General features: G+C 40.2%; 1 protein-coding gene across 2 annotated transcripts in view; it reads right to left on the minus strand.

Annotated features, from left to right (window-relative positions):
* smarca2 (SWI/SNF related BAF chromatin remodeling complex subunit ATPase 2) overlaps positions 1-27182 on the minus strand; it is a 41220-nt gene extending 14038 nt beyond the window's left edge. Inside the window, exons 1-20 of one of the 2 annotated variants that reach the window (XM_077714806.1) lie at positions 27077-27182; positions 22788-23014; positions 22509-22638; positions 21594-21977; positions 20462-20563; positions 19862-20111; positions 19651-19777; positions 18017-18190; positions 17761-17934; positions 16896-17069; positions 16760-16813; positions 15394-15524; positions 15257-15314; positions 14243-14319; positions 14006-14153; positions 9331-9494; positions 6448-6514; positions 6267-6377; positions 597-839; positions 413-526 (exon numbers count right to left, since the gene is read on the minus strand). In XM_077714806.1, the coding sequence (XP_077570932.1) occupies positions 413-526; positions 597-839; positions 6267-6377; positions 6448-6514; positions 9331-9494; positions 14006-14153; positions 14243-14319; positions 15257-15314; positions 15394-15524; positions 16760-16813; positions 16896-17069; positions 17761-17934; positions 18017-18190; positions 19651-19777; positions 19862-20111; positions 20462-20563; positions 21594-21977; positions 22509-22638; positions 22788-22991 (2886 nt within the window). In that variant the 5' untranslated portion in view covers positions 22992-23014; positions 27077-27182. Of the gene's footprint in view, positions 1-412; positions 527-596; positions 840-6266; positions 6378-6447; positions 6515-9330; positions 9495-14005; positions 14154-14242; positions 14320-15256; positions 15315-15393; positions 15525-16759; positions 16814-16895; positions 17070-17760; positions 17935-18016; positions 18191-19650; positions 19778-19861; positions 20112-20461; positions 20564-21593; positions 21978-22508; positions 22639-22787; positions 23022-27076 lie in introns of those variants that run through there. The other variant, XM_077714805.1, reaches the window with a different exon arrangement.
* Positions 27183-27914: the final 732 nt, after the last annotated feature.

The following is a 27914-nucleotide window of genomic DNA, read 5'->3' on the forward strand; positions in this document are numbered from 1 at the left end:
AGACCCAAATGTTCAATTTAGTGGAATCCAATATGGGGAAAGAAAAACAAAATGGATCATTTTATGTCATGATGTAATACATTATTAGTTATTTGTTAAAAAAAAGATACAAGAACAGTTTCACGGCCACTAACTTTACTTTTTAACTGATATTTAATTAACTGAACTACCACAGGTGATTGATGCATCATGTAATGCAATCAAAATTGATACCATGCAGGTTTTTTTCTCGGGCTACAAAGTAACAAAATAATCAAGATGTCAAATTGAGTTAATCACTTGTTTCATGGTTCATGATTTAACCCCCTTTTTTTTAATTACTCATCTGGTATGCATTAATCACACACGTCGAGACAATTTGCTAATCATTGAGTGGCAAAACAGACATCAAGAGGAATGCAAAGCTGCTGACCTTCTCAGGCAGCTGAGACTCCACCTCCTTCTTCAGGCGGCGCAGTAAGAAAGGTCGGAGCACCTTGTGCAGACGTCGAATGATCAAGATGGTCTCCTCCTCATTCAGGTCCACCTGAGAAAAATTGCTGTGAAATTAATCGTGGGGGGGGAATGAGACGTCAGGTGGCTCCAAATGGAAGTACCCTCTCGCCCGTCATGGCAAAAGGTGCGTTGAACCACTGCTCGAAGGTGCTGCAGCTTTTAAAGATGGTGGGCAGCAGGAAGTTGAGCAGCGCCCACAGCTCAGGCAGCTTGTTTTGCAGTGGCGTACCGGTCAGCAGCAGGCGGCGCGGCGCCACGTAGTGCGTGTTCAGAACCTGTGTCAGCTTGCAGTGGTGGTTCTTCATGCGGTGGCCCTCGTCCACAATCATGTACTTCCAACGGATCTGCGGATAAAAAAACCCATGGATGGATTGTGGCACACATGGGTTTGTTTTGGGGATGAAAACTGTTTACTTGGGCTAAAATCTCTCAACTTAATCGTGGAACCATGGGTAGGTTGTTACATTCGGTTGCTATAGCTATGGCTTTTAGCATGAAACTTGATATTAACAGCTATCTATTGCGTAAAATTCCAGAAAAGTGTCGTTATGAGACACCAATTTTGCAGTATCACTCTAGTACCATATGCTTTAACCGTTTTAGTGCCATTGAAGATGATAAACACCCAATCCAGTCCTCCATCTGGTGTGAACTGAAATAAATGTATCACCAGTAGATGTCCATTCCATTTCAACTTGAGAGGGCAGCGATCATTCGAAACTAGAGCAATAACAGCCAGTCCTCCCAGTTCAAATAAATTAGGGGTAATGGCATCAAAGGTCACAGAGCTCATAATTATGTTTCTGTTCATAATAGACAGGGCGCCTTATAATCCGGAGCGCCATGTGTAAGCTCCAAAATCTGACTGAGAGCACTTCTTGCCGACACGTATCTTATATAGAGAGAAGGCGGAGGTGGGTGGGGTCAGACGCTAAAGGCACGCCCCTATCAGGTACCCGTATTATAGTGTGGGCATGTGTTTATTGCAAAACAATTTCGGATTGGTTTTTAAGGCCCCTAGAAAATGAATAATACAAATAGACACGCTTACGAAACTCAATTGAAACTTCAAGCCGTCAATTATGCAGGGGCACATGGGAATAGAGCAGCCGCCGGGAATTTTAGATCAACGAATCCATGGTTAGCAAATGGAGGAAGCAGGAGAACGAGCTTCGGCAAGTCAAAAAGAAGCTGAGTTGATTTGCGCGTGCCCATCTCGTAGCAGCAGTGAAAAACCAAGTCACGAAAATTAACACTGAGCTTGTCGTCATTTTCGGAGGCTTAACTAAAGAACTCGAACCGCTGGACATCGGCATCAACCGGGGGCGTTCAAACCAAAGTTGCGAGCAGCATGGGAACAACGGATGATAGGTGGCGAACACAGCTTTATGAAGGGGTGGCAGGCAGCGTAAGTTATGCCAGTATTTGCGAATGGATTGTGGCCGCTTGGACTAACGTGTCTGCTTGCACTGTTGTTCAAGCTTTTGCCAAAGCCGGGATCATTTCTGTCGAGCCACATGGCAATGTGAGTGACTCTGACAACGAAGAGAGGGAACTTTGGGTTTTTGATTAATCATTTGGACAATTTTTCAATTTGGAAACTGAAAGTGAAGACTTTGATGGATTTGATTAGAGAGGCCAGTAATCGTCAATATTGGTAAACCTCCACCATGAAAAAAAACTAGAAAATCACATTGTTTGATTTTTAAAGAATTTACTTGCAAATCATGGTGGAAAATACGTATTTGGTCAATACCAAAAGTTCATCTCAAAATTTTGTTATGTACCCTTTGTTGGTAATAATGGAGGCCAAATGTTTTCTGTTACTCTTCACAAGCCTTTCACACACTGTTGGTGGTATCTTGGCCCATTCCTTCATGCAGATCTCCTATAGAGCAGTGATGTTTTGGCGCTGTCGTTGGGCAACACAGACTTTCAACTCCCTCCACAGATTCTCTATGGGGTTGAGATCTGGAGACTGCTTAGGCCAATCCAGTACCTTGAAATGCTTCTTACGAACCCACTCCTTTGTTGCCCTGGCTGTGTGTTTGGAATCATCGTCATACTGAAAACCCAGCCACCTTGCATCTTCAATGTCCTTGCTGATGGAAGGAGATTTTCACTCCAAATCTCTCGCTACATGGCCCCATTCATTCTTTCCTTTACACACATCAGTCGACCTGGCCCCTTTGCAGAAAAACAGCCCGAAAGCATATTTCCACCCCCATGCTTCCCAATGGGTATGGTGTTCTTCGAATGCAATTCAGTATTCTTCTTCCTCCAAACACAAGAACCTGTGTTTCTACCAAAAAGTTCTATTTTGGTTTCATCTTATCGTGATACTACTCACTGCCGCCAATGACAAGAGCCACAACGTTAGAGTCAACATGGCAGCTCATATCTTTTTCTTGTATCATGTCATTCCAAACAGACATAATTAATAAAAAAAGCAGCAATCCTTGAAACAGTTTGCGAGGAAGTGCATGGCGCCAATGTGGATGCTCAGTAGCACTTTTGAGCATACGGCTTTTAAGAATTTATTAAAAGTGCTCAAGCCTCGCTACCAAATCTCACCCTGCGCACAGATGAGCCAGTCCGTGGTCCCCGTCCTTTATAGACGGACGGACACAAGCAGTGTGACACACAGAAAGCCATTAAATTCAACCAAGTATCTTGCCTTTTCTTTTTCCCACCTGAGCACAACAGCAGCGCATATTTTGGTGCAGAAGCAGAGGATGCTGCACTTACGAAAACTTTGAAGATTCACTTGAAGAGTGGCAGTTCTGTCCCGCTAACCAATCACATGAATGCATTAAAAAAATTCCTCACCTCAAGTGTGTCCTTTTAAGGCCAAAATATTGAGTAACTCTTCTTTAGTGCTCCTGTCTTCAAAAGACATTCTGATGATAAAACAATTGTGCCACATCCACCACATCAGTTGACTAATTAAATTTGAGGGAATAACACTTTCATGCATGCATCCATAGCCCTCCTGAGTTGTTTCTCCATCCACAGCCATTCCCTTTCGTCGCCTTACAACAGTTTTGTGTCTGTTATTTTTTTGAAGTTATCAAAAAGGCTATCCGCTGCCTCGGGAAAGGCTTCTTTTACAATATCGGAATCTTTGAAGGGCTTGTTATGTTTGGCAAGGACGTGACTGACCCGATAAAGCAATAGTCGTGGCCTTCCTCGGGGTCTTCGGTTTGGTGAAGATTGACTGCTGTGCTGCAAGCTGTGTTTTCAAATCCTGCTCTTTTGTGGCACATAAAAGTGTTTTTTTCAGGGAAATTCTCCTCATGGCCCCTGTATACCATTTTGAAATGCCACTCCAGATTTGTTTTCATCGCCATTGCTGCTGTTCCATTGCTAATCAAACAAATATACTTTGAATGAGAATAAACAAAAAATAATCCTGTGCCCACACAGGGTGAAAATCATAGGTCTTGGCTCGTTTCTCCTCACCCATGTTGACGTTTAAGGATATGCAACCGCTGTAATCACGATTCACTTATTGGTAAGGAAAGTGGCTATTCAATAACTTAGGACAGCCGATAGGAGGGTGGGGGGTGTCTACAGCAGCACCAAGTGCGGCTTATTGAGAACAGGCTTATTCATCAAGTCATCTTTCCATATTGCGCATCCTCTTAAAGGTTGTGGGGGTTTGCTGACCTGCCTATGCCAGTTGATATCGGTCGAAATGCACCTAGTTTAACAATGGGCTAAATGTAGCATAAAAGTCGCTGAATTGACAGAACGGACTTCCTTTCATATTCATTTAAAAACTGTTTTTTGCCTTACGCAGTCGACTTGGGATCATTCCGCGGTCTACTGGTGGGCACTTTTGGTGTAGGGGTTCACCTACCTATCAGTGCGGGCAAGCTTGGGATTGATTCCCGCTTGATGGAGGTATGCTCAGTGTGCAAATGGTTGTCTGTTTCAGTGTGTGCCCTACGGCAACCAGTGTACGGTATAGAAAGCCTTTCGTCCAAATTCTGCTGGAATAGGTTCCAGCAACCGTTGCAAGTATATGCAGTAAAGAAGATGAATGACCATTCCCGGTGGAGATCTAACCTGTTTGAAGTCTGAGAGTTATCAGCGAAAAGACGAACAAGAGTTCTAATAACTCTTGAGCAAACAATTTTCCAAGCTTAAGCGTTTGCTCCCATACAAGAAAATTGGAGGCGGCAAGAGATTATTAGAGTGAGTCTCTCAAACCAGACAAGGCGGCGTTATTATTTCTTCCTCGGGCTCAAAGATGGCCATGATGCAAGCTCCACAACAGGGCACTTTTAAGTCCTGTCATTGATTTATTGAGCGCCAAGCCGCACTCCAAAACAAACCCAGGACCCCTTAGTCTCTTCAGACAGCATTGTTGATACTCCCTTCTAAATGTGAAATATATATTTTTAAAGCCAGATTTTATATATGGGTATTGATGATGTTTTGCCGATACTCCCTTCTAAATGTGAAATATTTTTTCAAAGCTAGATGTTATATACAGGTATTGATGATTTAATCATCATCATGCAAAGCACCATTCCATAACAACGACATTGCTCTGATGGAACATTTATTGATTTCATAGCTCCTAATCACTGTTCTTAAAACTAAAAAATAAATAAATAAATAAAAACGGTTTATTATACTTGAAAGTTGTAACAATTTCGGCCATCAAATTCATGCTCTTCATTTCAACTCATTTGCTGACTGTCACTTAATAAATGAACCAGCGTTGCTTTAGCACAAACCTTTTACATTGAGTGCATGGTAACTTTGCTATACAAACACAACACTCAAATTAAAGAAACACATCAACAACATTCCTGTTCTAATGGGTTTAATAGCTTATACATTTTAATTGGCTGCCATTCAGACAGGTTGATGTTTATCGTCATAATTTAACCACGGGGACCTATGATCCTTTCACTTACCATCCATCATATGACCTACTCAGCAAATTTGAGTTGCCGCAAAATTCATTCTATGACCGTCGACCTGTATTACAAACGTATCCGGCATATTTGATAATAGTCCCTTTATTCGTTCTAGATTTATCTTGGGCTCATTTTTCCAACCTCTGTAAACCTTTGACATGATTGGCCCCAAATCTAGTGACCCCTCCCATTTTATATTACAAACATATCTTGCAAGTTTGGTCTTATTTGTTCTTGAATCTTCTTGAATTTTGGAGAAAATTTAAGATTTTTTGTGCGCCTTATAGTCGTGAAAATACGGTATATGTAAAATCAATTGTATTTGTAGTGTGACTGCATACAACAGACCATGTTGTCCGCAAAACTACAGTAACACTCTTAATATACATTTGTGTAAATCAGTGGTCTCAAACCGGTTCCACATAGGGCCGCAGTGGGTCCCGGTTTTTATTCCAACCGATCCATTGCCGACATTTTAACCAATCAGGTGTCTTTAAAATAAGTAGCACCTGACTCTAATTAACTGATTGCACTTGCAAAAGGTATCCTTGTTGAGTTGGAATGAAAACCTGCACCCACTGGACCACTGCAGACCACTGGTGTAAATAAACTGCCAGTAAGTAAACTATGATTCAAAACCATGAGTAAAAGGCTCCGTACATGCTATAAAATTTGTAGACAGCTGACACAGTAGCTTATGCTATGTGTTTTTGTGACTGAGTGAAATGTGGTAATTCCCTGTTTCTTTTCGATAAACAACATAATTTACAAATCATGAATACGAGCTTGTAAATCGAAAGCGTAGTCATTTGGATCAAAGAGATGATTTGGTCTCACCTTTGCCAGTATGTGCTTGTCTTTAATGATGTATTCGTATGTTGTCAGCAAGACATTGAACTTGCCGCTTCGCAGCTGTGGAACCAAACCCCGGCGCAGGCCTGGTGTCCCCTTTCGCCGAACAAAAGTAAATACGTATTTTTTAGCTCAAATAATGTATTTTTTAAAACTGTTCTTTTACCTTGTAAGCAATTTTCACCACGGATGGGGCCCACTTGTCAAGCTCATAAATCCAGTTGGATAAAGTCCTGAAAGAAAGACAAAACAAGAATTCAACACACTGTGAAAGTGATAAAGGGTGTTCAATCCAGTCGGATAGTTCTGCCAAAGAGGGAAGAGAGCAATTAGTTCAGTGCATATTTAAAGATTACATCTGGGCTTTAATCTGTCAGAATGGTAATTACAGAAGCAACCATGGACCCTGATTGTATGCACACCCTGGAGACATGGCATCCAATTGCAATATATAGCAAACTAAGTAAATAGCATGAGAAAGAGACAGTGTCCTTTTCACTGATGAATGATCATTTGCTGCCACCCCTTTCTGTTTAAAATGGATGTGATATCCTGATAAACTAATGGGTGAGAAGGTGCATCTTGGCCAGAGGAAGAACATATTATTTACCTCATTTACTACTATTGAAAGTGCGAGACATCCAAATCATTTGAAGTGCGAGGGCTGACAGGAAATGAACAAACTTTTTTGGTCACCAAAATCTCACTCAAATTGATTGGATGTCTACTAGTGGTGAAATCATTTCAATTCATGGAATGAAAAGATTTTTCATCGCCCCACTAAAATAAGACTCAGGGCGATGTTGGTGTTGGAAGAGGCGACATTCCAATCAAAGTCAATCAAATTAGGTCATAACTAGCCTTTTCTATCAATGTCAAAGCTTCTGCTATTTATTCATTGATTCCCATTGAAGGTGCTAGACATGCATTAATTTGCTGCCACCCCTTCCACGAGCTGGATGTCCACTAATGCTAAAGTAATTGGGGGAAGGAGGGGCTTCTGCATCCTGGCAAGCGCAACAACATATTTTATTTTTTACCTCCCATTGACGGGAGTTCTAGCATTGGATTAATGTTTGTTCATGCACTGCCAGCCTCCTGCTTCAAATGGATTCGATGTCTACTAGTGATAAACCCATAGAAATTCACAGCAAAATGAGGATTGAACACCTGAGGTTGAACGTCTAATCATGTTGAGAAGATGAGATACGAGAAACATATGTATAATGCGAAGCACCTGAATGCCATTTTTTAAATTTTTTTTATTTAAGAACTGCTCGATGACATATGGGTAACAATATTTATGATAGTATCGAAGCATCACTACCTGTGAGATGATGAAAACATCACTTATTGATTTTGTCCAAATACCTCATGAATATGCCTGAGGCGTGCATCTAAAGCCACATGCTGCTTGTGGAATGGCATCGAAGGATTTGAAAGGATTAATACAGGCAAACAACACCAAAGATAAATTGCTCATTTGTTAAGCAAAATGAAAAATGGAAAGAGATTGTTTATTTTATAAAAGTGCATTTTAACCATAAAGAGTTTTACCAATGATTCTTTGTAATTTTGCAGTAGCAGTAGGCAGCGTATTGAGCACATATTTAGCTATGGGCAGCATTAAAAAGGTAGCTGGAATTTAGCTGGAATTTAACGCAAATGGGGTTTCAAAAATGAGGATGAATGTTTAAGTGCTAGCATGTCAATGTCTTTGTTCAATACAATTGTGCCTCTATTTACAAATCACTCTAGATAATAAATATTCAGGTTACTATCAATGAGAAAAACAGTCTCTAAATATGAAAGAAATTCCACGTTAGGAAAAGCAAAATCTAAAAAAATTCAAACCTTCCCTTGTAGCATCCTTGATTTTATTTGGAAATGGTTGTCATAGGGTTGCTCTCCCGTTGGCATGTATATATACATACACATATGTACATGTATAATAATAATAATGTCCGATTATTATTATACATATAGATACATACATACATACATACATACATACATACATACATACATACATACATACATACATACATACATACATACATACATACATACATACATACATACATACATACATACATACATACATACATACATACATACATACATACATACATACATACATACACACATACATACACACATACATACACACACACACACACACACACATACATACATACAGAGAGAGAGAGAGAGAGAGAGAGAGAGAGAGAGAGAGAGAGAGAGAGAGAGAATGTATGTATGTATGTATACATGTATACAGAGGCCAGCAGAACTTGCCAATGGAATTTCTTTCATATTTAGAGACAACGTTTTTATGTATATACATGAAAATATATATGAAAAAATCAATTTAAAATTGGGTTATAATGGCTCAGATGCATCCCCACTTGTCTCTCCTTCTCCTGCCTACTCTCTCGGACCTAACATAAACAACCAGCTGTGTTCATTAAATCGATGGCTTTAAATTTGCTGCAGCTACTATGCTTCAATTTGTGGCAGCCTTTATTGGTCATAAATACACACACTTACACGCACCATCACCAACACTAATTTAATCCCATAACCCTCTCTCTGTTCCCTTGCCGACGTAAAAATAAAATTGAATTTTACGTTCAATAACCTATATCAACATAAATTGTAAGAATCCTCAATACATTTCTTAATAAATCTAGGGGTAGAATAGATCATTTTGGCTGTCATTTCTTCAATCATCCTCTCCCTCTGAAATAGGCTCACACACCCCCCATTGTGAGGGTGATTGGAATAGAAAATGAATCAACATAACATTAGGTTATTTAAAAAGATGTGTTTAGTTTTCTCTGTTTTGTATTCTTATTGACAAAAAAATAGAATAAATAAATAAAATTGGCACCCAAAAAAATTAACTTCACTTCCTTTTAATATTTTATCCTATTTTTTTTTAATTATCAGTTCAGTTCTATGGTTTCTGTCCAGATTATGATTTTAAACAAGGACAAATACCCAAACATAGAATTAGTTAAGAAAGTTTAAGAATGGGAATACTGACGAGAGGGGCACAATGATGAGATAGGGTCCGTTGAGCCTCTTGTGTTCCATCAAGTAAGTGATGAGGGCGATGGTTTGAATGGTTTTACCCAGGCCCATTTCATCAGCAAGGATGCCATTTAAATTGTTGTTGTACAACGACACCATCCACTCCAGACCCTGTATCTGAAAAGGAAACAAAAATGTTAATATACTTGTTGGTACAACGCAGTTTGTTTGGAGGCCAAACTGAACATGAAAGAGATAAAAAGCCTTTAAAGGGAAGTATCAAAATGAGGAATGATCAAAGTGTAGTCGTGGCATTAAAGAGAAAAACGGGAGCAAATCTCTCTTCCCAGATGACTATACTCATGCATAATTAAATCATCATGCTGCTTTACATAGAACAGATGCAGAAGATACATCAACAATAATATAAAACCGTTGTTTCAATCCAATTGACAGCCATTAACTAGTAATAAAGTGATGCGTTTAAATGGGCTCAAAAACCATTAGGAAGGCCAGAAAAATACCCTCAAATCAGCAGGAAGTGACATAAGAATGCACAAATATTAAAAGGAAGGGATTTAAAATATCACATGATGGACCAAAATGAACAGTAAAAGACCTAACGTGAGGACATGACACTACTCCAAAATAAAAAGGAAGTGACCCATTAATGCCCCACTTGTAATAGATTGGAGGACCACTTGTAATAAAATCCTACATATCAAAAGCAAAATGATGATTGGACACCACGAGATTAGAAGTCTTGGAGGGATACATGGCATTGTGTGTGTAGTGTTTGGCTTCAGAGTTATTTCAGTGGCAGAGGAGAAAACAACAGTATGTTTGCTGCGCAAAAAATGCAGCGGACAGCAGGAAGCTGAAATTACACGAAAATCACGTTGATAAGATGCTTCGAGATTGGTATTTTTTCGATTTTTTTTTTTAAAGCAAGAACATGCCAAACATTTGCAACAACTTTGAGCGCTACTCCAGTAAACTAGGGAGCACTGTTAACACAATTTAAAGTGGCATACCAGAATATTGCTATTCTGTACTTTCTTTTGGATTCATTTATTTTCTGATTTGCTTCTCCTCTCAAGGGTCTTAGGGGTGCTGGAGCCTATCGTCGCTAACTACGAGCACCAGGCGGGGGACTGAAGGAGATGGACAACCTTTCATGCTCAAACTCATATTTAGTGTTCTACCAGTCTATTCTGCATGGTTTTGGTGTGTGGGAGTACCCAGAGAAAACCCTCGCAAGCTTGGAGTGAACTTGCAAACTGTACACAATGAGGATCGAAATCTCGACCCCAAAACTGTGAGGCAGATGAGCTAATCACTCGGCCCCTGTACTGTGATCGTTCACTATACTTCGTGGCTTCAGTACATTGTGTTTTTCTAGTAGTAGTAGTATTTTGAATGTACTTGTATTTACAAATACAAGAACAGATATTGATAGTAGTTCTGGAGTTTGTGTCTTTTGGTAAGTTAGTATCATTCAAAAGTAGAACAATGCTTTGGTATCCCCCAGTTTCTACATCCAAGTACAAGAAGCCCCCCACGGCCAAATCCTAGACCAAGTAGGCTTCATTGCTAATGCTGGACCTTTCATTCCACTTTTGTCTTCCCCAGTTTAGCTACACTTTAGATTGAGCTTTCTATGTCTATGAGAGTTGTTTTTCTTGATATTTCCCGAGTTTTGGAATCCCTAAAGTGGTTCTCACATCAACTTTTTGCTGAAGCCATTTCAATCTCGCCCTCCTACTTGAAATGAGAACAGTCACATATTTCTTGTGAAACAATGAAAAATGAATGCAATGTGATTTTCATACGACAAATAAGGCTGGAGATGCACTGTGAGTATATCAATTTCAAGGTGTATTTCGTGGGGTCGTTACATATATGCGTTTTCTTCATCTTTTCCGAGCTTTGGGATGCTTGAAAAGAGGTTCTCTCCTACCACGTTTTGGTTGAAACTAGTACAGCCGTTTCAGTCTCACCCTCCTACTTGAAATGAGACAGGCTGTGATAGTAATAATAAAAAAAAAATTCAATTGTGCTTGGGACTCTTCTTTTGATTTGCCATTGTGTTGCATTCCCTGCTTCTATCTTTAGCCACCATCATTTTCCATACTGAATATGCTCAGAAGGGTTGCGAGGAGTGCTGGAGCCTATCCCAACCAACTCTGTCCATAAAATATTTAATTAAATCGTGTAAATGACATTTTTAGGCACGTATTTAAAGATAATTAGGGAAATAATTTCAATGACAATTTTAAGTATTTAAATAAGTAAATTTCATTTGAAGTAACCTTTTAAGTATTTATTTAAAGATGCATTTATTTATTTTTGTCCCATTTGGTCCACCGCATTTGTGTTGTGGCTATAGTCATCTTTGTTTTGACCAGTTTGCATTTGTGCTTTTTCTTTTATATAGAATTTCAATCAGCATTCCCACGGTTACAATTTGCATGTGTTCTTTTTTTTCTTTTTACAATAGGTTTGGAGTATGCAATCCACCTGACACTTCTTGGCTATTGCATATTTGGGGGCATTTCCCTCTGTTAAATTGTTTAAAAATGATTAAAATTAGATCAACTCTATGCCTGTCCTCCAATAAGACCCCAAAATTGTATTTGATAATGAAGGAAGTGGAGTGTCGTGCTGCTACCTAGAAAACGAGCAGATAGCTAAACATGTTGGGGAGAGAGGGAGGTGGCTTTCCGCCATCAAAAGGGCAGAGTATGATGCCCTCTCAGAGTCAAACCCGCTACCAATTAATGCGCATGCCCCGCTTCCTCTCAGACAGGTGATGGGAGAAATATTAGGCGAATATACAATGCGCATGAACGTGTCAACATTTTGTGCACTTCAGACAACCAATTATTTTCTGGGTGAAAAACACATTTTCCTTCCCAGAAGAGCCCCTATAATATCTAAGCCAAGCAGGATATACATGATCCAGTCATATATCAACTAAAACAAGAAGCGTGCATTTCACGTCCTTTAAGATAAGTAAAGGGGAAAACAGCACCTCATTGCTGCGCCAGAGCTAGTTCTGGCAGCCGGGGAGGGATTTGTCTCAAAAATATACTGTAATCCTGGGGTGTCAAACGTACGGCCCACAAGGTTAGTCTGTCTGACAGGCACTTTCTAGTTAATTTATACTGTACATATAAAATCAAATGTTTTTATTCTTCGGGGACACGGGTCCTTTCAAATCAGAATTTTGTGATTTGTATGATTGAGTGTGTGCACTACCACACTGTGCCCAACTTCCTCTGCCCAATCACATTCGTTATTTTGTGTCCGGTAGTCAAAATGGCGCTGTCAATGGTAGACAATGAGTTAACAATGAACCATAAAATTAGGACCAAAGCCAAGACCTTTTACGATAGCTTAGCTCCAGACGAAGACAATGAAGATGAACCTCAGGCTCGCTTCAGTGCCGCGGGTGAGCCCACTCAGCCAGCAGAGAAATGCTATGTTGAGGAAGAGTTCCCTCACATAACTTAAGAGAATGGTTCGTTATCTTTCGGGAGTTGGCTTTTTTGTAAGAGAACGCCTTCACAGACATTCTTATTCAAAGACGGAATGAATCGCCCGACGCTCATCATGTGTGAGGATGCTGCTGACTGACTTAATAGTGAAGCCAGCCTTAATCAACAAGTTTGACTATCCTTAAGCATTAAAAAACAAGTACTACAAAGCTTTGCTGCCTATCTACTGGATGAGCAACCGGAAAGTCTGGATCACAAAAGACTTCACAAACTGTTTCATCCCGAACGCGAAGCACTACCTCACTTAAAGTGGTCTCCCCTTCAAGATTTGGACTTTGCAGGAGGGCTTGGACCAAATTGAATTGAAATGAATTGAATGTATTTATTGTCGTTATACAGGTATAATGAGATTCAGACACTTGTTTTTAAATGGAAAGTTTGCCTGATTTTAGCACTCCTCATTAAGGACTCCTCTATCGGATGTTTATCAAGCCGAGAGGAACTATTTTCACTCAATACAGTAAAGTATTTCCAATTTTTTATGCATAGATTATATTTAGATATTAATACATTATAGTCTTTCCATATGCTTATAACTGTAGTATTTGATAAATAAATTTCATGATAATTGTGCTTGTGTACTTTTTGCAAGGTGGAAAAACATGTAGTATGGTAGCAATAATAGAGGTGATCAAACTGCGTTTTTTAGATTATTGCGGCCATGTCTGGTATACATTATCGCGATATTGGAGGGATTACTTTACATACAAACACGGTATAAATCACACAATTTCAAGATTTAAAAATACATCCAAGATTTGTACTTAAAATTTTAAGATCTTTAAATATATCTTTGTTTTTTGAGATACAACGATGGAATAAGCCCAGAAGCAAGGGGGTGGCGCGTAGTTCTCTGCTCGAACTGCCCATCGAATGCTTGATACATTGGCGGCTCAGGGACCCCGCGTTTGGGGATCAGAACCAGCGAGTCGCCACGGACATACAAGCTTGAACGCGTGTACACCTGAGATAAAGTGTTTTGAGACGAATGATTAAAGTGCACGCAGTTTTGTCGCCGTGACATCTACTCATTTAAGAATGTGTGAGTTGACTGAGCAACAGGCTGGTTCACTTAATGTTAATTTTGGGTCACTAATTTTAATCAGTTCGTCACGCTCAGAAGTTTACCTGGTAGTGCTTGAGCGATCCATTGACAAGAAGGGATGACTGCTTTTCCACCCGCTCGATGACAGCGTGGGCTACACCGTAGTAGGACTGGAGGCTGGCCTCGTCTGTCGGCACACTATACTCGTCATCCACGTCCTGCTTGGCCGACCTAAATGAGTAACCCAAAAGAAATTTGAGTGAAAACCACAAAAACTAAAAATCTGACCCACTAATTTCAAATTGCAGGCGATACAATACTCGATAATGTGTTTGGCCTCTCCAATGGGATCTCCAATTGTCTTGTCACTTTCACCCTTAGCAACCTCTTCTTCTTCCTTGTCAAATAAAATACAATTTGATGATGGATACAAAAGTACACCTGAATGGATCACACGTATAGGAAATCACATTTGAAAATGTGTGCAAAGACAGCCGCCTAGTGGATTAGAAGCGCGTGCTTTCATTGCTAGGAATAGGGAATACCGTTATAAACTAAGAAATAGATTGTGAAATTAATCAGAAACTATTTTTAATAATTAAATAATCACTGAAATATTGTCAACCTAACGAAATATTCTCTTATAAAGTAATGCTTTGAGATGCAAGCTTAATGTGTTCCGGAACGAGCTCGTATGTCAATTTACTCGCATTTCAAATCAATGTTTCCCATCGAAAATAACTAATGACTAAATTAATTGTTTGTCAAGGTATTACTGTATAGATAAGGGAATATTGAGTGAAGTTGGAAAACAAGATAATTTCAAAATAATTTACTCGAACAAAGATGTTCTTTTCGATTTCTTTTGATAAAAAGGTAAGGTTGACAGTAATTATTCAATTTAAAAAGTTATTTAAATATTTGTTAAAGTAAATTTTCAGTTATAGACTATTATAAATATATTCTCGTTTCACGAGTTTTAAAATAATAAGAATTGAAATGTAAATATTGTGTAGTTTATGTAAAATTAAATAAATAAAAATAACTGAAATGCTAAATACTCTTTTTGAAATGTTAAGTATGGGTGTTCAATTTGATGTTCTCAACAGTTTTTACTACACCATTTGTGTGCTAACAGCCATACAAATTCTAACAAATAATTAAAATATTTTGATCTATATTTATTTATTTATGAAAACATGAATGATGAAAATATTAACTATATATATTTTTTCCTATTAAATGGAGTATTACATGACCTTTGTTAGCATTATCAGTAGGTAAAAGGAATGAATGAAGAAATGTGGGCAAGGTAACATTTATGATTTACTGACCTCCTCCTCAAACTCAGAGCCGCTTTCCTCGCTGTCTGACCTTGGCGCTACTTCATACCTGCGGTAGGTCCGAACCATTAACAAGGTGGTGTTTTTCAACAGAAAAAGCTCAAACGTAAATGTTAGATTCTCCATACCCAGGATTCATCTCAAGCCAGGCCTCCAACTGGCTGGATTTGGGCGCGTCAGTCCCTTGCAAAACTTTGCCCGTCTCTGTCTGGATGACTTTGACGGGCAGCTCACTCATCTGGCTACTTTCATCCATGGGCTGCAAATACATCATCAAAAGATAGTGTTGTAAAATTCTGAACCACATAAGTCTTTCTGTGTGTGTGTGTGTGTCTGTCTGTGTGTGTGTGTTTGTGTGTGTGTGTGTACATGCATATGCAGATGTACACATACATACATACTGTTGTGGTCAAAAGTTTACATAGACAAGAACATAATGTCATGGCTCTCTTGAGTTTCCAGTTACCAGACTCTTCTTGTGAGTGATTACAGCTGGTGACTTCTCTGAAGCCATTTAAATAGGGCTCGTTGGATGCAAACACCCACAAATGCTACAATGGGAAAGTCAAAGGACCTCAGCATCGATCTGAAAAAGCAAATCCTTGACTTGAGCAAGGCAGGAAAGTCACTTGAAGCCATTTCAAAGCAGCTGTAGGTCCCAGGAGCAACAGTGCAAACAATTGTTTGTAGATATAATGGCTATAAATGGAACTGGTGTGTTGGGGCTCACTTGCAAGATAACGCTGGAAATGTGCCCGATGGCTTCCTTGTATTGTTTTATATTATATTAAAGATAACTAAAAATGAACCTAACATGGTGCTTTACAGAGAGGAAATGGGATAATGAAGGAGGATTACCTTCAAATTCTTTAAGATAACCTTAATTCATCAGCCCAAAGATTGGGTCTTGGGCGCCGTTGGGTGTTCCAACAGGACAATGACCCCAAACACAAATCAAAAGTCAGGCTAGAAATTCAGGCTAGAATTAAGGTTTTCGAATGGCCTTCCCAATGTCCTGACTTAAACCCCATTGAGAACTTGTGGACAATGCTGAAGAAACAAGTCCATGTCAGAAAGCCATAAATTTAACTGAACTGTACAAATTCTGTCAAGGAGTGGTCAAAGATTTGACCAGAAGCTTGTCAGAAGCTTGCAAATAGCTACCAAAAGTGCCTAATTGAAGTGAAAATGGCCAAGGGACATGTTACCAAACATTAGCGCTGCTGTATTTATATTTTTGACCCAGCAGATGTGATCACTTTTTTTCTGTTCACCCATTATAAAGTCATAAAAGAACCAAACTTCATGAATGTTTTAGTGACAATGAAGTATCCGTTCCAATCACTCTATCAGAAAAAAATCAGAGTTGTAGAAATAACTGGAAACTCAGGAGAGCCATGACATTATGTTCTTCACAAGTGTATGTAAACTTTTGACCACAACTGAACATAATACATACATACAATAATCAAAGCCAAAGACAGTGGAATATACCTCTCCATCTGGTCCAATGGCACTGGTACCTTCACCACCATCTCCATCCACCCGCTAAAAAAGGAATACATTAAGGAAAATTTTAAACATTTTGGGTCACTATACTGGTAGTTTTGACTTGTGTGATCAATCTTACTGCCTTCTTCTTCTTCTTCTTCCGCTTCTTCTCTTTGGCAGCCTGTGCAGCTTTGTGCTCATAGACCAGGGTGGTGAGATTGGCCACGTACTCATCTGTCTGCTGTAGCAGGTAAGCCAGACGCTTGTCCTTCTTCTGGTCAATCAGCTTGCGGTAGCCCTCCTCGTCCTCCGCCTGGCATTGCACATAAGGATTCCACACTTTATAGCATTAATAGCACTGATACAAATATTAGTATTGGTATCAACACAGCACCAAAATGAGGTCAGTCGTACCGGGGAGTACTAAAAACTAATGTGCCTTTGCTACAAAATATGTACTTTTGAAGACATGGTTTGAAACCCTCAATCACTACACCCAATATGCCCACCTGCAATGAATGCTGCCTTAAAATAGGAGCACTTGTCGCTCTTCATATCGGTGAGAGATGTCCAATCGTGTGGTTTCCAATCACCTCTCTGTGTATTTCACACCCACTTAATCTTTGTTAATTTTGGCAGAATTTCTGGTTAAGTTTCAATTCATTTTTTATCACTTCCTGTTGAATTTGGGAATTTCCATGGTAACTGTATGTATTTGTTTATCTCGTTTTTTTCTGGGGTATATCTGGTTTAATATTATTTTCCTTTGCAAAATGCCACATTTCTTATGATATTACAAAAAGAACACAATCCCTCACAATTAGATAAAGACTTGTGCCGACTGTATTTCTCTATTGTAACTCATTCACTGCCTTTAACAGCAATAGAAGTCAAATAGTTTGAACCGGGATGTCTGGCATTGACTGAATATGTTTCAGTGACAGCCAAGTACATTTTTGGGGTATTAGTACTTTAAAAAAAAAGTGTTAAATGGACAAATTTACCATGAGTCTTCTCATTCTCTCTTTCTCAATCCTCTCCGTCTCTTTCTTTTGCTCCCGCTCTGTGTTGGTGTGCCAGGTGGCGATGGCTCGTGTGAGCTTCTGCATTTTGCCTGACACAGAGCGGTGAAACTCCTTGAAGTCTTTGGCATGCTGGAGAATACTATTCAGGTACTCCTAAAAAAAGCATACCAAAAGAGTTGAATTTTGAATTAAGTTGACTAAAGTAACTGAGGAATTGGAGATTTTTCGTTATGACCTGATGCTTTTGCCGGCGCTTCTTCTCCTGCTCCAGCTTCTGCTGCTTCTCTAGCTTCTCAGTCATACGTGCCTCCCGAAGGGTCTGCCGCTTGCTACGCCGGTACGCCTTGGAGTTCAGGGCGGTTTCCAGGGTGGTGTCCCGCCGCATGCAAGCCACCACGTCCTGCCTCAGCTACAAGGCAATGGTATCATATATATAAAGTTAGATGTCATAAAGCGTAAATCAGAAGCGCTAATCTTGAGACAGGAGACTTCCCTGGCATGCTGTATAATAGGGATTGTAAACTGTCAGATCTTTACAGTTAAAATAATCATAACAGCTTCTAAGGAAGGCATTGAACTTATTGGCTGCCGTTGATTACCAAATGTTATTTAATCAGGCCTCCCATTCAAAGGAATTGGACGTCCATTGTCATCAATGGCAGACAGTGAAGTAAATATTACGAAATTGGTAAAAAGGTAAAATAAACACATTCTTTCTTGGGGGATCAATATAAAATTACACCAAAACTGCTCTTGTCACTTTTGATTTATTGTCCAAACCTATCCTGGAAGTTTGGTGATCATTCCCTTTGTTGTTTTTGAATGATCTTCTCAAAATGTAATCACAAAATACATACAATCATTAAATACATATCCTGCATATTTGATAATAATGCCTTTAAATATGCTTGAGTTATCTTGATAACAAACTAAAAGTCAACAAGCCTACCGAATGCATAACTGAACAAAACAAAACATACAAATGTTATAATTACAGAACAGTGGTACCTCTACATATAAGCAGCTCTACCTACGAGATGCTCGAGATATGTGGAAAATTTCAAGCAAATAATTCGCTCTAGATACGAGAAAAATTTCGAGATGCGAGAAAGCCAGGTGGCCATGACATTAGAAGCTGTTTATCATTGTAGTCTTTTTGCCGAATCTCTTTCGTATATAAAAGATATCTACGAGCACTGAACGATTTCTTCTCACGAGTTTCTCCTACACATGGACCAGAAAAGGCACAACAAGCATGCGCACGCAAAAATGGGGCTTTCTCAGTAATGAAGTATATTCGTGCACATAACACCGATAGCCAATGGCGCCCTTTCTCCGAATAAAACTTCATTCCCCACAATTAATATGTGGGTAGACTGAGCTATCGTATTTCCAGCTTTTCCTTCCTTAGCCTGTTAGCTCCCACGGTCGCTCATTCAAGACTACTTCTCGTTGGCAAGTGGTCGTGAGTTATCCTATTTTGAGGACATTCGTGTGCATCATTTTCGCAATATTTTGAAGGGAATACAACAGCAAACAGCCCATCGATAGCGAATGTGAGGGTGGAGGAATGGCAAACAGCTAACCCGGCCAGAGCGAAGGTAAAAAAAAATTAAAACAGAATTAGAATTCAATTTTGTGTAAAGTTACATTAAACGTATGTTTGTTTGAGTGTGTTTGTATATATTAATCCAAGTAATTTCAATTTGTTTGTTCGATTACGAGTGCGTTGCCGTGGATAAAGTTCCCCCGAAACCCCCTAACCCCCTTCTATGTCCGCCCGTGTATCCTCTAGTCCCCTTTAGTTCATTTCAATGGAAAATGTTCGCTCGAGACATGAGATCTACACAGTTTAACACTTGAACTTACCTGTCGCTGGAAGTTGAGCAGGCGGAGCGCCTTGAGCTCTACTGTGGCCTTGTTCCTCAAATCGGGCGGCAGTGAACCTGGCAGACTCTCCAGTTCTTGAATACGATGGGCGACCCGAGCTTGCAGCCTGGCGGTCATCACCAATAAACAAATGAATGCAAATAATTTGAGCAATGAATTTCAAAACTTTTTTTTTGTTTTCTGTTTTTACCTGTACTCCCTCTCTTGTAGTATGCCCACCGGGTCCAGACCCTGAGGCTTTTGGATGGGTGTTATGCGGTTCTGTTTCTGCATCTGTAGCATGGGGGACACCTGCTGGCTGGTTGGCGGAGCAGCAACCGAACCGCCTGGGATGGGCCCAAGGGACATAGCAGCAGGCTGAGAGGGTGCTGGAGACGGACGCCCGCCAATGGCGGAGGCCAAGTGTTTGGGTGCGCCGGCTGGATTGTCGCTGATTTGGCCTTGAAAAAAGGACGCAAAAACATTTTGACTACACGCGATTGGAAAGATTCAATTGAGTGAGCTGAATATGATTCTGCTCACTGACAAGAAAAAGAAAGGACGACAAATGAAAGAGAACCCCCCAACATGCAAGATCAGAGTCCAATCTTTCATCAGGTTCAAATTCATCTTGCCAGGATGTGTGGCAATAAAAGTTATCTGTTTCACTTTCCTACAGCATGCTTTTCTTTTCATGTATTTTTGATAGTCAGTGTAGGTGATAGTTTAACTCTTGACAGGTGGATTTGCCATCCAAGAAAGCAACATTTCAGTTTTCAAATGAAATGAGATACATGGTGGGAATACGTACCGTCAGGCCAAGGTTTGGGAGCTGCACCTTGATTGCTACCTTGCATAGCTGCAGTGGGACAAGGGCTGGACTGGGCTCCACCCATGGGTGCCATAGGCATGCCTTTGAAACACAACACAAGGTAAAAAAATATTTCAAATTGATTCCCAATGATAACTTTGTTGTCAGATGAAAACATCCTAAGCCACTAGTTGATTTTAAATTAACTCACTGGTTGCGATTGTAAGCAATATACCTGTGTCCAAATCATTTAAACTGGTTAGACCGCCATTGATTGTCATTGACAGTGCTAGACATTCAAACCATTTTGACTAATAGAGGCGAATGAACATTTGTTCATTTCCCCATCCTTTTCAAAACAAATTAAAATGCCAAACTCTTTCAATGGCACCTAATCAATGAGTTAGCCTATAATTAAAATGTGCTTTGAAATACTACAGCAACTTTAACATTAGAACAGACTATATTTTGGACACAAAACCACCATTAAATTAGCAATGTGGACTTTCATCTTATCCCTGCAGTGGTCGTCACACAAAACCGTAGTATCCCCATGTTAGATTATACACACAACTTTTATGCTGGAACCCGCACGTGTCAATCAAAACCGTGTCACAACAACAGCAGTGGGTATATTAAACGACGGGGTATATTAAATGGCGCACAAACGGGAGGCTCAAAAAAACCTAATAATATTATTACGGGTATATTAAACGGCAAAATACTTAAGTGAAGTTTGCATGGTTTGAATTTGCATGGGTTTTCTCTGGGTACTCCGGTTCCCTCCCACATCTCAAAAACATGCATTCTAGGCTCGTTGAACACTGAATTGTCCGTAGGGTATGAGTGTGAGAGTGTATGGTTGTCCATCTTCTTGTGCTCTGCGATTGGCTAGCCACATATTCAGGCTGTCTGTCCCCTGCCTGGTGCCCATAATCAGCTGGGATAGGTAGGCTCCAGCACCCCCTGTGCCCCTTGTGAGTTTGTGGTTTGAGAAATTGAATGAATAAACTTCCTTTCTCAGCTACCATAAAAACTTATTTCACACTGAGAATGATCTTCAGATTTCTGTAATCTGTTTGCATGCTTTTCATTTTCACACTACGCTCTTCTTTTTGTGTGACCATCTTACCTTGAGGCCTGTTGTAAGGACAACCACTTGCCGCCTGTTGTTGCTGCTGCTGTTGCATCGTGGGTAGGCTCCTCTTGCCCTGCACAGCCAGCTGGAGATTCTCTGGCAGCGGCTGCCCTCGCCCCAAGACCTTGTAGGCCAGGATTTGAGCACGGAGCTGTTGAAGCTGGGCCTGACTGAACGCTGACGGTCCCCTGCCCTGCTGACCCATGCTGGACATGTTGGTAACTCCGCTGCCGACACTACCTCCTTGCGTGTCCATTGGCATCATGGGGCCAGGCTGGGAGGGCGGCATGTGAGGAGGCGTGGGTCCCCCACCCCCAGACATGGGGCTGGATGCGTGCTCGTGTATGCCCATTGGGGAGGGATGGGGGGACATATAGCCTGAATGAGAAATGAGGGTTCAAAACCTAAGAGCTTTCACAATGAACGTTTCAAAAAATTGGTTGTTAGTTTTTCATGTATACCTTGCAATCAACAGAATGTTCATAGATATCCCGGGACACTTATTATCTTGATGGGTTTTCATTGAGATTTGCTTTCTGTGACAAGTGTTTTGTTTTTGTGGCTCGTAATTTGTTTTTTCTGTAACTGGCAACATTTTTATTTTGCAATCTGTATTTTGTAAATGGGGATTTTAAAAATGTTTTTAAATTGTTATTGTGATTCAAAATGTGCTTATGTGATTTTTTTCAGCAATTTGATTCCTTTATTGTAATTCGTGATTGGTTTTCTGTGACTTGGGAACATGATTCGTTTTCAGTGACGTGATGCGTTACATCTTTTTTTTTTCTTCTTTTAAAATTTAGTTTTTTTTCCCCTGCAAAGTAAATTTGTTTCACGGTCATATTAGTTTTCAATGAACACACCTTGAAAAATAATTTGGCTTTGCTAATATTTTAGTAAATATAGTACCCTGGCTATGCTGATCCATGGGGCTCTGTGGGGGGCCCATGCCACTGTGAAGGGACCTCATGCTCACCCCTTTGATGTGCCCAAAGTGCATGGCGTCCGCCATGGCCTTATCGTTCATTCCTTCCATAGGCTGAAAAATTCAGAGAAATCATAAGAATGTCAGAAAACAATACCAGTCTCAAAAAATACAGTAGAATCTCAAAGCTGAGCATATAAGGAGGGCCCTTTTTGCACCATAAAATCTGATTAAAAGAGAAAAAACATTGAAACCATTTGTACTTTGTGCATTGAATACATGACATCCTGCGGGAAGTCACTCTGCGCCAGTCCCTGCATGCCATGGGGCACGTTAGGCGTTCCAGGTCCAGGGCTTGGTCCCATCATGCTGTGGACCGAACTGGGTGATGGGTCCGGTCCAGGGCTGGGGCCCAGGATGGGGCCAGGTGATAGGCCCGCACCAGGGGAAGGGCCGGGATGGGACATACCGATGGACAGCTCTGAAGGGGCTGACATAGAATGAAAGCATCATTATAATTATTATGTTTAACTATCTTCATAGAAAATTATTCAATGCCAAAACCAAACGAAACATGAGACCAGAATGTCTGAATGGACATGAATTGGATGCCCGGTGCCCTCAATGGAACTAAAAGAGGACCAATTATTGTTTGATCTTGTCAATGTAAGGCAAATAGTTAAATAATATGACATTAAAAATGAAAAACTGTTTGTTGTTATTAAGTTAAATGTACAGTAATACCTTGGGATATGAGCTTAATGCATTGCAGGGGTGGCCAACCAGTCAGAGACCAAGAGCCACATTTTTTACTGTGTTACCGCAAAGAGCCACATTTTTTACTGTGTTACCGCAAAGAGCCACATTTTTTACTGTGTTACCGCAAAGAGCCACATCACACACATACCTTTGCTCAGCCAGATTTATTGTAAATGTCACACACCAGCATAGTAATGACATAAATTGACTCCTACAGTACTAACAGCACAGGCCAGTCATTATCAACAATGAACATTGTGTGCACTGTCTCACACAGACAAACTCTCAGTTCAACCAAGTCCACAAACAAAAATATAATAATTTACAATAGCGTTTTTCTTTTACTATGCATGTTACTTAGTGGGACTTCTGTCATAAAATCAGAGCCTATTTTTGCGCAACATTCGCTCCTTGTGAGCTGTCATTTATTATGAATGGCTTTTAACTAGCGCGCCTACCACGTGGGTGTACACCTCGCTCTCCTATTGGCTGCTCCCGGCTGAGCACTCTCGCCTTGGTCTGCCTCGCAGGGGGTGTGGCTTTTTCAGCCGACGCTCGATCTTTGGGATACTTTTTGTGTGCGCGACGCCGTTCATTGTCGCTTCTGGTTCACGGGAGCTCTCCCACTCTGTTAAAAACGTTTACTCAAATGACCTTGCTCCTGCTGGGAAACTTTGAGGTATTTTCATCCCAAGCACATGCGCATTGGACGAAAATACCGTATTGAACTCAAGCGAAGCGCACACGCAAATAAAAATAAAACACAAATACAAACTTTGATATGGACGTAAGAGCCGCATGAAACCGGGCAAAGAGCCGCATGCGGCTCGCGAGCCGCGGGTTGGCCACCCCTGCATTATGGGATCAAGCTAGTATGTTAATCTTTAAAAACCCTAAAAACAGGATATTATAATGGAAAAACATCTTTATATTTGTTCTAATTCACCACCTACTTACAAAGTAACAAATATCTATCTAGACGTTATGATCTTCAATACTAAAATGTGACATCATTCAGTACAGACAGACGGTAGAGGGGAGTGTGCAGACAAGAGAGAAAAAGGACTGGAGAGAGACTTGATGTCAACGCGCGCGTAACATAAAAAACTTAAATTTTAACTTAAATCAACTTGGATTAATATTACGCACTTTAAAAAATTATTCAATGGTTATTCATGATTTTAATTTCTACTTTTGGCTCATGTATATATGGTTGCCAAAAGTATCTACGTAATGATTACAAAAATGTATCGAGATTAGGGATGTCCCTAATCAATTATGTCATCAGAAAACGGACACCCAATCATTTCAATTGCAGAGGATTGTACAGTCTTCCCTCAATTATCGCAGTTAATGTAGACCAGACATTGGCGCGATAAACAAAAACCTGCCAAGTAGGGTCAGCCATATTTAAAAAAAATGAAAATAATAACAATATATAATTTTTTTTTTAATTCAGTGCCGAGTCCTAGTAGCAAGCAGAGGACAGGGAGTGTATTCCGCTTCTGAATTTCAGCGTGGATTTTCAGATTTTCATGAACTTTAAATAAAAATGAGATCTACTTTTTTTTTTTAACTTCAGTGTTGAGTTCTAGTAGCAAGTGGAGGACAGAGAGTGGTTACTGCTAGCGAGTTTCAGTGTGGATTTTCACATTTTTATGAACTTAAAAATGTAATTAACAAAAACCCAAAAATATTCCCCCAGAAAAAAAACCATAGTAACATAGTGAAGCCGCGATGATTAAGGGATTACTGTAGTTGGTTCAAAAAGAGTGACTGAAAAATGAATGTTCCCTACAGCAAGACTGGCAACCAGTCTAGGCGGTAATCTGCCTTTCACGCAAAGACATCTGGGGAAGGATAGGCTCCAGTACCCCCTGTGAGGATGCACGGTACGGAAGACGAATGAATGAATGAATTAAAAATTGATGTATTTATTTTCATTTCCTTTATTCTCCATGAGACCTACCACTTCAAATACATTAGATGCCAATGACAGCCAGTGCGGTAGAAAAATGAAATCTATTCTTCCTTTGGCCAAGATGGTACGCAGATTATCACAAGTAGATGTCCTAACCATTTAAGTGTGATGATGGCAGAACATTTGTTCAAATGGTTTGCACATTCGCCGATCAAGCCATGATAGGCTTAACTTAACAGTCAAGTGGTTATGCAGAACGGGACGGAAAATGAATGAGTGAAAAAAGATGCCCCCCCCCCCACCCCCCAAAACGTGGGATTCTGTACAGTATTGGGCTTGGCCGATATAACATACAACCACATTAGAAGCCAAAAAATGGATCAGTGAATCACTACAGTAATACCTTGACATACGAGTGCCTCAACATACAAGCAATTTGAGATATGAGTAAAATTTCACGCAAAAATTTGCATTGAGATACGAGACAAATTTTGAGATACGAGCATACGAGACAGCCAGGTGGCCGATACGCGAGAGGCTGCTTATGATTTTAGCGCAGTCTTTGTCGCCGCATCTCCCTTGAGCAAAGATATCTACGAGTGCAGGGTGGAACGTTGTATTTTTTCCGTTTGTCAGTCCAGAATTAAGGGAAAAATAATGGGTCCAAAGCAGGTTGGTGCAATGAAAAGAAAAGGCGCATGATGACAATTGTTATAAAGCGCGAAATAATCAAAAAACATTAGAGTACTGCACGCATGAGTGAGCTGGCTCTCCAATACGAATGGAGAAGCAGGAAGTACCCCTTGAAAGCCGCGGTGGAATACATTCCCTTTTTTGTGTGTATAGGAATCTAAAGTTCATTTAAGTTAAATTTTAAGTTTATGTTATGTTACAAGCACACCCATCAAGTCTCTCTCTTTCTGTCTCTCTCCTCCATGCACTCCGCGTTGTACTGAATAATGGCTCATTTTAGTAGTTAACATAAACACTAGTTGTTTGTTACTCTGTTAGTAGATGTTGAATTGCACCCAACAAAAATGTTTTTCCATTGTAATATTCTGTTGTTGTTTTTTTCAGAGGGTGGGAACGAATTATTTGTATTTAGGTCATTAGTATTGGAAACTTTGATTTGAGAGACGATTAAATCAACACACGAACTCGGTCCCGGAACACAATAAGATCGTATCTCAAGATGTGACTGTAATTAAAACGTGCATGCACCTGTTTTCTGATTTTATGAAAACAAGTGAGTCGGAACAACAACTTCCAAAGAAAAACGTGAGCTTTCTTTAGTACTACCCACATTAGAGCTTTGGCAACACTTAATAATATATAACCACAAAACAATGTAGTGGAGCTATTATTTATATGTTATAACGCAGGCACCGTTAGGTTTTGCTCCCGGGACCGTTCATAACAAGGTAGCTCTTGAAGTGCAATCTTGATTGGATCAATGTTCTGCCCACTTCCCCTCTAAAACGATGGCCATCATGGCGGAGTGATAACGTCATTTGCAGGATTAAACAAAGTCAGCACAGCGACTGAAGGCACATGTTAGAAATTCTTATATGTCAAGTACGTTCGCGGGTTTACAGCAATGTTCTCTTAAAGTCAAATGCACGCAATAAATCACCCTCCCAATTGTTCCCCCTCCCTTCTTGTACGGCTAATAGCGGAGTTCATGCTAGACTGGGTAGCTAATATGCTAGCTGGTCCTACTCTCTCTCCCCCCTCTCTCCCTCGCTGTCGCTCTCTCGTCCAAAGCGAGTAGTCCGCGTCAGAAAAGTTTTGACAGCTCCGAGAGGAAAACACGCTTAAAAAGATGCTGCAGACGGTGACAGCCGCCCCGCCTGCAATGCAAAGATTATTTACCTCTCGGTTGAAGGGAAAGTGGCACCAGAAGCAGAAAAAATATTCGAATCTTTCTCTAAAATATGACCGCAGTCGTCAAGTTCACTCCCCCTTCTTGCTGTTTTGCTGACATGTTTAATGTTGATCTGAGTAACGGCGTCTCCAATTGGCCGGATTGACAGGATGTCCCGTCTTTTTCCACGCCTATTGGCTACTGTGCTTTGTCGATCAGTGTGTTCTCTTTCATGGGCGTGTGTTCTGCGCTGTACTGTATGAACGCTGTTACTTTCACTGGCAAATGAAGTAGAAATAAATACACGTGTAGCTTCAACGTATCAACATTTACATTTAATATTTTAATACGTATACCAATTAGCGAATTGTTTTCAAATAATTCGAAAAACGGACACGTCTTTAGGCTTTGTGTGAACTCTTTAAATTGGCCGCTAGGCGACGGCAGTGTTCCATCTTATAGGTGTCCTTTTATGGTAGTATAAACTGTCAGTTAGATTTGTTCCGTGATCAAATGATTTTGGCATTCATTTACGAAGCAAAGTTGCTTCAAACGTTCCTTTTCAAATGAAAATTTAAAAGAAATGCCAATTCCTACCAGGGTTGGAATGGCTTTGATGTTTTCATAATTATTCAACAATTGGTGGGCGGCTAGTTGCAGAATGGTTACCGCGTCGGCCTCACAGTGGGGGACCTGGGTTCAAATCCAGGTCGGTCCACCTGTGTGGAGTTGGCATGTTCTCCCCGGACCTCCATGGGTTTTCTCTAGGTAATTCGGCTTCCTCCCAAAGATTTGCATGATAGCACATTCTAAATTGCCCCTAGGTAGGAGTGTGGGCATGAATAG

Source organism: Stigmatopora nigra, chromosome 4, assembly GCF_051989575.1.
Source record: "Stigmatopora nigra isolate UIUO_SnigA chromosome 4, RoL_Snig_1.1, whole genome shotgun sequence".
Taxonomy (NCBI): Eukaryota; Metazoa; Chordata; class Actinopteri; order Syngnathiformes; family Syngnathidae; genus Stigmatopora; species Stigmatopora nigra.